Raw genomic sequence first — 11128 nt, forward strand, 5'->3', positions numbered from 1 at the left:
GCCCAACTTTGGGAGCCCACCTGCATCACAGTCTTACTAAGAGACTGATTCAATAAGATGGAACAACAGGATATCCTTCAAGATTGAGGGATTGAGCAACAAAAGGGGGAATTGATACCAGCTAGACACAAGGTTAACATAAGGGAAGCCATACTGTAGAAAAGAAACCCTATTATAAGTTTGAATGACCTATGATTAACTAACCCAGACATGCTCCGTAGATTTTATGCCCCCTCTCAGCTGCTGTAAGTTGAAAACTTTGTTCTTCTGAGTTCCTTAGGAATGTGACGATCCCTGGGCAGAGAGTCTATGCTGATAGCCATCACCAATGAGGACTGAAAGATCAGGGTATAGGGCGTTGCTCCAGTCTCTGATGCATATCTAGTAAAACAAAAAACTAGCAGGAACTAAGACCAGATGTCTGCCCCACCTGGAAACCAAGCCCCTATAGAACTGGCTTGTTATCGTGCCCCTTGCTAGCAAGTTGTAATAAAAAATCCTTTCTCTGCTACCACCTTGCCTCTTGACTATTGGCATGTCTTGCGGTGGGCAGAGGACCCGCCCCCCTTGGGCAGTGACACTCCCTTCTCCCGTTATCTCCCTGCTAGGAGCCCCACCCTATTTCCAGCTCCTCAGAGTGGAACTCCCTTTGTTTCCTGGGATGAGGCCTCAGTCCCAGATGGTGAGCCTGTATGAGGGTGGGGTGCTCTGAATGCTAGGCTACTGGTCATTAATAACAGGCTAATGATTCTAGGCCCTCCCTGGTCACGATCCTTCTCTCTGCTTGGAAGGACCTGCTGACTCAGAGGGTCAGAAGGCCAATCCTAGAGGTGTCAGGCAGTAGAACTCAGGAGTCAGTCTTAGAGATTTTAGGTGGAGAGAGATCAGTCCCGGAAGAGAAGGGCCTACAAAGAGAAGAAATCTATGACGTCAACCCTGGGGAAGATTCATACCTATGGGAAGGAGCAATTGCCTTGTGTGGGCTACAGCCCTAGGAAGATTCAGCCGTGGTGCCCAGGAGTCCTGAGGGCCCTGAAGCCCAGAACTGCCCCCAGAGGAGGACCTGTCGACTCTTCCTTCCTCAGCTTCCCACTTGCCCACTAGACTGACTTTGTCTGTTCCTGGGAGGGGGATCTGCAGGTGTTCAGTGTCCACTTGCAGCCCCAAGTCACCTTTCTCAGAGAGAAAAGTTTTGTGAAGGGTCTGGCAGATTGAGGATGGATTGATGAAAAAGAAAGCAAGTACAGCAAAATATTAACCATGGTAGAATCTATGTGGTGAGTATATGGGTGTTCATTGTACAGTTCTTTCAACTTTTCTATATGTTTGGATTTTTTTCATATGAAATATCAGGGGAGAGAGAGAACAAAATTGTCTGGCACATAGTAGACATTCCTAAGTATAAGACATTGGGAGTGTCATGCCTTTCCAGGAGAATTTGTATTTCAGATGCCTGGAGAGGGCAATGTTTATCCCGAAAGATGACAGATTGCAGGTGAGAACACATACAGAAACACCCCAACAAGGGAGGGAGAACCTTAGACCACACCCAGAGGTCATTAGTAACTTTGCCCACCCAAAGCTGCTGGCCCTTCGGTTGGTGACTTTTTCTCAAGTTTATTCTGCCCCTCCTGATATCTGGGCCTTGGCCCAGAGTGGGCCCCACCCTGCCACCTGGAATCCTTGTTGGGGGGGTGGGGCGTGCAGAGCAGGATAAGATGTTCCAGACCCTGCCTGACACCTGACCCTAAGAGGTTGATCATGTTTGCTCAGGAGGTGAGGTTTATATGATAAAGAGCAAAGGGAGGGCTTGGACCTGGTATAAAAGATCTTGAAGTTTCTGGGGGTTTACTTTGCATCTGAAACTGCCAGGTGAGGGGTGACAGAGGCCTGGGCTAAGGGGGGACAGGGGTGCCTGGATTTGAGTTAGAGGGAATTCAGACTGAGCTGGAGAAGAGCCTGCCTGGATTGAGCTGCAGGGGAGACCTGGATGTCAGCTAACTGGGGCATCTGGGTCTGAGCTAGTCTTAGGTGCAAAGATATCTGGGTCTCAGCTGAAGGACTGGGTGCCCCTGGGATGCTCAGGGGGATGGATGTGGCCAGATTTGTGTTAGTGGAGAAAGAATAATGACAACTAGACGAGACAGCTGGGATCTAATATGTTGAGCTGATCTCAACTCCTTCTGAAACTTCTCAATCTATTCCACCTCCCCTAGAAGTGCTTGGACATCGGCATTTACAGTCACCTGTGTCACCTTCACTTCCCTCCTTGCATCCCTAGAGACACACCTCTAAAATGCTCCTTTCATTCTGATTTGAGACCAGGGTGAAGCTAGGAATTTAAACTATGCCCCCGACGCCCACAAGCCAGGCCAATCTACCACAGGCAGACTTCAGCTAGGTTTTGCTCAGACTCCCGGTTTGGTCAACTCAACCATCTCTATGATTTGGAGATGTCCTCCACTTCTTTAGAAAACTCCTTTCCTGCTTTGTGCCAGGAGGGAACAGGGCTTGACACAGCTTAATCCAGATAGAGGGTTAGGATTGGTCTTCTGGTTTGGGACAGAAGAGGAGGGTTGGCCTAAGCCAGACCAGGGAGAGGTAGAGGGCTTAAGGACACAGAAGATAGTATCTTCGAGAACAGGACTAGAGACTATGGACAATCCTTTCTAAGCCCAAGACTAGGTTGCCTAGGACTAGTTGAAGGACCAAGAAGCCTGAGTCTAAACTGGAGGTCAGGGATGCCTGGGTAAATGAAGGCCGGGGGCAAAAGGGTACACCTTCATTTTCTCCTTTCTTCCCACTCCCGCCCCAGGATGTTGACCATGGCTCTTCTTGCCCTTCTTTGTGCATCAGCTTCTGCCAGCGCCAGTAAGTGAGAAGCCAGGAGCCCAGTACTAGGGTCATGGGAAGGCAGCCTCCTGCACCGCTGGTGGCCAAGGCTTTCAGAGGCTGGCTGGGGTTGGTGGGAACTGAGTTGTGGGAGGAATAGGGGTGGTGGGGAGAAACACCTCTCAGGCGATTTCTCCCTCCAATTACTATTTTCTCCTCCAGTTCAGGCTAGGACCTCGTCCTACAATGGAGAGTATGGAGGCAGTGGAGGACAGCGATTCTCTCATTCTGGCAACCAGCTGGATGGACCCATCACTGCCCTCCGTATCCGAGTCAACACATACTTCATTGTGGGGTAAGATTCTTTGAGTGTCTGGGGTTTGGGGTCCCTCTAGGATCTTACTAAATTGGAAAGTTCTCAGTCACTTTGGGTCACATGTGTTTCAATCAACAAGTCCCAGGGATAACATGATATGGAAAAGTTGTCAGAGGACTTGGATTTGAGAGCCACACTGCTACAACCCCCAACATGCATGACCTTGGGTAAATCATATACCATAAACTCTCAGGGGCGTAGAAGTTGTCTAGCTAAGCCCCAATCTGAGGTTTAAATCCCCTCTGGCATCCTCCACCTTTGCTTGATGCCTCTCCCAAGATGTGTATCCTTCTGATCCTGGATCTGCATCTTGGGACAGCATGGACAAGTCTCTTTCCTCATGAGAGCCTTTAAGATGTTTAAAAAACTCTCTTTGCTTCTTTCAGGTAGGGGGTGGGGGCACAGTGGGAGTGTAGATTTCAAGTTCAAGTTCTGACACTTATTGTCTGGGTGACTCTGGGCATGTTGTTTTCCCCCTGTGAGCCTGTTTGTCTGTCAGCAAAATGAGTTGAATTTCCCTGTATGATCTCCAAGGGCTGACCCAACCCTCCCATACTGCAGGACTGGCAGGAAACTTGTCATCCTTCTCACTATTTGAAGGTCTCAGCATGTGGGCCCAGAGGTCCCGAATTCTGATCATCCTACTCAGTGTCTCCCTTCCTTCCCTCCTTACCCTGCCCCTAGTCTCCAGGTGCGCTATGGCAAAGTGTGGAGTGACTATGTGGGCAGCCACCTGGGAGACCTGGAGGAGATCTTTCTGCACCCTGGGGAATCAGTGATCCAGGTGTCAGGCAAGTACAAGAACTACCTGAGGAAGCTGGTCTTCGTGACTGACAAGGGTCGCTACCTGTCTTTTGGGAAAGACACAGGCACGAGTTTCAACGCTCTCCCCTTGCATCCCAACACCGTGCTACGATTCATCAGTGGCCGAGCTGGCTTGTTCATCAATGCCATCGGCCTGCATTGGGACGTCTACCCCAGTGACTGCAGAAGCTGCTGAATCCCAGCCTTCTCCTAGGCAGGGCACTGCAGTGGGAATGTGAGAATCCCCTTACCGCATGGCTCAATAAAAAAAAAAAAAGACCTGGCCACAGTTAGTGTGTATGTGGGTGTCTGCAGCTGGGATGTGCCTCCTGACTCTGGGTATGGATGTACAGATCTCATTTCTGGCTATTGGCTGGACATCAATCTGGGGAAGAATGGAAGGGGGAGAGAAGTATAAAAGTCCTCGGATTTTCTTCATAATTTATCAAGAGGAATTAAGTTTCTGGCTTGCATCAACTCTCTTTTCAAGGATAGCTCCTGAGAGTGTTTACCCAAACTGGAGTTCCGAGGCTGAGGGTAAGGCCTAGTGGTGGTTTACTGCCCAAACCCCAGATGTTCCACTCTCTAGCCCTTCTCTCCCCTTGCGATAATGCCTCTCCACCAAAAGGCTGTCACCTCACTCTCTTGAGACCTCAACCCACTCGCTGTATGTGGGTGGCCCAGGCCATTGTCCTTTGTTCCTCCCCAGAACCCACTTGACTGCCGAAGTTTAACCTAAGTTTGTGGCAAGGACTCTGCCTATTACCCCAACCTAGTTCCTCCCCATCTTTACCCATAAGCCCTGATGTCCTTGCTTAGCTCTTTCAGAATTGGGGCTCTTTCCTTAGGAAGCCACCACCTCCTCAACAGCTTCTACTCTGCCAATACCATCCTCAAAATAGCAAATTCCAGGGGTGGGGAGAGATTTCCATTGTGGGTTTCCATGAACATAAGGGGTTGGTTAGAGGTCAGAGGAAGCATTAGAGTGACTGGATAGATTCAGCAAGGATATAAAGTTGCTTTGGAAATAATTCTTAGGACTCTAGTTCCCAGTCCTAGAATTTTGACAATTGTTGTGGATTTTTTTTTTTTTTGGTAGTGATGGTTGGGGATGATGGGATTTACTCATTGCTCCCAAAAGATTTATTCACATCACAGGGATGCCAGAGTCACATTTCTTCCCAATTAGACACAAAGATAAGTTACATACATGTAATTTTATAAAGAAATATTAACATTATAGAAACAAACTCATGCCTAGCCTGTTTTTATAACAATTCCTTTATTTTTCTTAATCAATTCCATAGAATGGAATGTTATGTCACTGTAATTTTTTTTTAAATGAGATATAAGTTACATAACACAAAATTCACCCTTTTAAAATGTGCAATTTCAGCGGTTTTCAGTATATTCACAGATTGTGCAACAATCACTGCTTTCTAATTCCAGAATATTTTCATCACCTCAAAAAGAAACTCCATCCCCATTAAGCAGTCACTCCCCATTCTCCTCTCTCCCAGCCCCTGGTAACCATTCATCTAGTTTCTGTCTCTACGGATTTGCCTATTACAGACACTTCATATGGAATCATACAATTATGCGGCCTTTTGTGTCTAGCTTCTTCCATTTTTTTAAATAATTTTATTTATTTATGTTTTTCCCGCCAAAGCCCCAGTAGATAGTTGTATGTCATAGTTGCACATCCTTCTAGTTGCTGTATGTGGGAGGCGGCCTCAGCATGGCCAGACAAGCGGTGCGTTGGTGCGCGCCGGAATCAAACCCGGGGCTCCAGCAGCAGAGCGCGCGCACTTGACTGCTAAGCCACGGGGCTGGCCCTAGCTTCTTCCATTTAACAACGTTTTCAAAGCTCATCCATATTGCAGCATGTATCAGTACTTCTTTCCTTTTTACAGTTGAATCTGACAGATTTTTGACAGATCAGATATCTGGTCAACTTTAGGATAGCCTTTATTTTTTTTTATTTTTATTTTTTTCCCCAAAGCGCCAGTAGACAGTTGTACATCATAGTTGCACATCCTTCTAGTTGCTGTGTGTGGGACGCGGCCTCAGCATGGCCGGAGAAGCAGTATGTCAGTGCATGCCGGTGATCCGAACCCCGGCCCCCAGCAGCAGAGCGCGCGCACTTAACAGCTAAGCCACGGGGCTGGTCCTAGGATAGCCTTTAAAGATTTTATTTATTTATTTATTTTCCCCCCAAAGCCCCAGTAGATAGTTGTATGTCATAGCTGCACATCCTTCTAGTTGCTGTATGTGGGACGCGGCCTCAGCATGGCCGGAGAAGCAGTGCGTCAGTGCGCGCCCGGGATCCGAACCTGGGCCGCCAGCAGCAGAGCACGCGCACTTAACCGCTAAGCCAGGGGCCGGCCCATAGGATAGCCTTTAAACCAGTGGTTTTCACACTGTGTCCCGTGAAGGTACTGGCACCTAAGAGGCAGCCACAGCAGAAGAGGAGTAATGATGAGATTCCTGGCTTTTGTCCAGTCTACTTATTATACCTTTGCAGAAGATTTTATTTAAAGAAAATTTTCATTTACTTAAAAAAAAAGTTTTAAAATTGCTGAATTGAGCTAATCACACATTTATCAAATATTCCCTGCTAGGGGCTAGGAATATAAAGACTACTGAAGATTTGGTTATTTTTCTCTAGTCAAATAGGATGCTAAAGGAATCCAACGGAGGGGTAATTTTCTCTAGGAGTGTCAGGGAAGACTTTGTTAAGGAAGGGGTGTGTATGTGTGTGTGTGTATGCATGTTTGTGTGTTTATAGGGGAGCAGTAATGGGCCCAGGACCCAGCTTATGCAGAAATATGAAGGTATGAATACTATAAGTGGGACCTGGCCCGCCCCATGGCATAGCAGTTAAGTGTGCACGCTCCGCTGCTGGTGGCCCGGGGTTCGGATCCCGGGAGCGCACCGATGCACCGCTTGTCAGGCCATGCTGTGGCGGCATCCCATATAAAGTAGAGGAAGATGGGCAAAGATGTTAGCTGAGGGCCAGTCTTCCTCAGCGAAAAAAGAGGAGGATTGGCTTGGATGTTAGCTCAGGGCTGATCTTCCTCACAAAAAAAAAAAAAGAAAGAAAGAAAAGAAAACTACAAGTGGTTCAGTACACTTAAAATGCAAAGTAAAATCGGGCAAAAGATGAAGCCCCATGGAAAGGCAGGGACCATGAATGTCATGCTAAACTATTTAAACTTTATTTTATGGGCTACAGGAAACCACTAAACCAAAATTTTTCCCAGGAGATTGAAAAGATTTATTAAAAAATCATTTTTCTGATGAAAGTGGGGAAAACGGACTGAAGGTGAAGCAGGATGAGATAAGAAAGTAGTTAAGAGACTAGGTTTAGACCAGAAATGATGAATGTCTGTATAAATGCAGTAATATGAGAAAGAAAAAAGGGAAGAATGTGAGAGATTTGAGCAGCAGGGCAGACTCAGAAGAACTTGATAATCGAATGCATGAGGGTGAATGAAGGAGGAGAGTCTAGGAGAACTACCATGTCTGCAGCTTGGCCAACTGGGAAGAGAAGGATACTCTCTGAGATGGGGAATACAAAAGGAAAAATTAATTAGCTTTTGGACCAGGTGCATTTTGACATATCCGTGGTACACTCTGGTTGAGATCCAACATTAGGCAGAGAGATATTTGGGAATAAAGCTTTGATACAGGTTTGATATAGGGCTTAGATTCAGGAGTCATCAGCATATAAATAATGAAGTTCAAGTGATGGATGTGGAAGTCACCCAGGAAAACTAGGGGAATATAAAATGAGAAGAAGGCTGAAGTCAGAGGACTGGGGAATACCAACTTTTGATGGTTGGTCCAAAGAAGAAGAATCAGTTAAAGAAATAGAGAATGGAGTGGTCTGGGAGGTAAAGGAGATGAGGAGTGGTGCATCTGAAGGCAAGAGAGAAAGTTCAAGGAGTGGTTAATGCCACTAGTTCAAGGAAAGGACAGACTTCAGTTTCCTTGGCTTTGACAATCAGGAGGTCATTAATTATCTTGACAAAGTTTCTGTGATTGGGGGAAGCTGGAGCCAGGCTGCAATTGGTTAAGGAATAAATGGGAAGTGAGGAAATACAGGCAAGAGTTGAATATTTCAAGAAGTTTGGCTCTAGAAGGCCAGAAAATAGTCTAATAAGTCATAGTTATAGGGGATGTAAGGAAGGAAGGCTTTTTTTTTCTAGACAGGAGAGACATGAGCATATTTATATGATGAAGAAGAAGGAGTTAGAGTAGAGGAAGAGGCTGAAGATTCAGGAAAGAGGAACTAATTGATGGAACAAGGTCTCAGAAGAGATTGGGGAGGATGTTTTATGTAGGTACTGGAGCAGGAAATGTTAGAAAAGAAGGGAAGAAAATAAAGATGAGTGAAGGTATAGGTTAGTTTGTATGAGGAGTGGGTATGGATTGAAACTTGAGGGAGTTAATACCTAATCTTGTTCAGTTAAATAAGTAACATTATTTCCCGTATCAGTCAGGTTCTACCAGAGAAGGAACCAGGAGGAGGTATATCTACATATATACATAAAGAGATTTATTGCAAGGAATTGGCTTATGCAACTGTAAAGGCTGGCTAGGCAGGTCTGAAATCTGGAGGGCAGGTTGGCAGTCTGGAAACTCTCGGGCAGAAGGCGATGCTGCACTCCACAGGAAGAATTTCTTCTTCCTCAAGGAAATCTCAGTTTTTCTTTTTTTCCCTGCAAATTAATTTATTAGCTTATCAAAATTTATATCTTTAGTAACTTCATTTTTTTAAAAAGTGTTTTCCAGCTTTATTGAAGTATAATTTGACATATAAAATTGTAATATATTTAAAGTGTACAGCGTGATGATTTGATATATGTACACCTTGTGAAAGGATTCTAACAATCAAGTTAACACATCCATCATCTCACATAGTTAAGTTTTTATAAAAAATTTTTGGTGAGAACGCTTAAGATCTATTCTCTTAGCCGATTTCAATTATACAATACAGTATTATCAACTATAGTCACCATTTTATATGTTGGATCATCAGAACTTCCTTTATAACTGAAAGTTTTTACCCTTTTACCAACATCTCCCCATTTCCTGCACTTCCTAGCTCCTGGCAACCACCATTCTACAGTCTGTTTCTCTGAGTTCAACTTTTTTATCTCAGAGTCCACAAATGGGTGATACCACGAAGTATCCGTTTTGCTCTTAAGCCTTCCAACTGACTGGATGAGGCCCACCCAGATTATCCAGGATAATGTCATTGACTTAAATCATCGTAGATGGTAACAATGTCTAAAAAATATCTTCACAGCAACACCTAGATTAGTTTGATTGAATACTGTACTATAGCCTAGCCAAACTGACACATAAATTCCCTGTTGCACCTGGAGGGTAGGAGGGTAGGTAGGCTGGAGTGGGGAATCAGAAGAATGGCACAGAGTGAAAGAGTTTTGCTGACCAAAGGCAGGTAAAAGGATTACTGAGGAATGTTGGGAACCTAGCTATCAAAGGTCACAGTGAGTTGACAGAGTACTGCACAGTGACTTAGGAAACCCAAGTTCTAGCTCCACTCAGCTATATGACCTCAGCCAAATCTCTTAACCTCTCTGGATTTCAATTACCCATTTGTGAAGTGAGCTCTCTAAGGCCATTCTAGTTCTCACATCCTAGGAATCCAAATTCTAAGAATTTAGGGTTACATAAAAACAAGTGGCCTCATTGTCCGGTGGTTGAATGTTCTATAGGGATAACTGAGATGTGTGTATGGAGAAGGAGGTCCCAGGCACAGCCTGGGACGGCCTGGAATGGGGGCATGTCTGGAATGGCTGTAATTTGAGGCCTCAAGTACAAGTGCTCTGGATCGTGCCTGGAATGAAGGGCCCAGAGGCCCACCAGCTACAAACGGAGCCCACAGTTCCTCTGATGACAACCCGGAGTTGAAAGGCAATCTCTCAAAAAGACCCCCCGACCTACAGGAGGTCACCAGATTAACTGGGTGATATAACTATGCCTGCTTCCTCGTTTGGATCATCATGGACTCCACAGTGGCTGGTACTGAGTCCTCAAGCTCCCCCTGTAGAGCAGAGCAGGGAGAGAGCCATGTCAAGGGAACACAAGGCCAGGCCTCTTGAGCAGCCCCACAAACAGAGAAGCCTCACGCTGCACAAGCACAGTTATCCAGGAGACAGCTGAGGTCAAATCCCTGAACAGCAATCACCAACAGGAACCACCTCTCCATGCAGGAGAAGAATCCCCTTAGACTACAGCTCATGGATTTCAACAAAGTTTTTGGCCCAATAAACTCAAGTCCCGCCAATGAGAGCGTGCAATCCTTGGTGTTATCATGAATTTGGACTTGTATGTGCTGGGGAAAGACAGTAAATACAGACCGATAATTGACTTAGGGCATATGAGAGAACATTTAAGGAAGACTATATTAGCAATCATACATATTTGAGGGGTTTATTTCAGGGAAAAACAATAGAGAGAGATGAAAAATGAAGAGGCAACTAACATTTATTGAACATCCATTATGAGTTCAGGTACTCTTCAAAATTACCTCATTTAATTGTGACAACAATCCTGTTGGAAAGTAGTAGTAGTATTCTCGTTTTTCAGTTGAAGTCACCAAGACAGAAAGCAGTTGATATGTTTGTGGGTGGTATGAGAATCACGGGGACAGATGTCAGAGGTCACTGTGTCCCCTCCCTCCCAAACCTACACCCCTGTCTATTCCCCAGTATTTAATAACTGAGCAAACCTAAGCAAAAAGTGTCTTTTTTTCTATTCTCTGTTTCAATTTGCCAACAAAAGGAAACTCACCCAGAAACCCTCTAAATCTTGGTAGAGCAAATGAAAAAAAGATTTGTTGGACTTGGTACAAAACCAGAGCTCAGGAAAACTACATTACTTCATTCAGTCATATGACAAAAATTTATCAGGTACCCGTGTTGTGTCAGGCACTCTGCTAAATGCCGTTACTTGTCCAAAGTCACAAACAGTATGCAGCAGAATGAGGATTACACTCAGGTCTTTCTGATGTCAAAACCTGGGCATTTTTCACACATCCATGATTTTCAAACATCTTAGAAACGAAATCTTACAAGGAATTCC

The 11128-nt window shown here is 45.2% G+C and overlaps 1 protein-coding gene across 1 annotated transcript; it reads left to right on the forward strand.

The window, feature by feature from the left end:
- Nucleotides 1-752: 752 nt before the first annotated feature.
- ZG16 (zymogen granule protein 16) lies at nt 753-4294 on the forward strand. The gene is made up of 4 exons (XM_058570567.1): nt 753-1277; nt 2816-2871; nt 3055-3187; nt 3893-4294. The coding sequence occupies exons 1-4, from the start codon at nt 1261-1263 to the stop codon at nt 4206-4208; spliced, it is 522 nt and encodes a 173-aa protein (XP_058426550.1). The 5' UTR covers nt 753-1260; the 3' UTR covers nt 4209-4294.
- The last annotated feature ends 6834 nt before the right edge of the window (nt 4295-11128 follow it).

The sequence above is a fragment of the Diceros bicornis genome, chromosome 26, assembly GCF_020826845.1.
Source record: "Diceros bicornis minor isolate mBicDic1 chromosome 26, mDicBic1.mat.cur, whole genome shotgun sequence".
In the NCBI taxonomy this organism is placed as follows: Eukaryota; Metazoa; Chordata; class Mammalia; order Perissodactyla; family Rhinocerotidae; genus Diceros; species Diceros bicornis.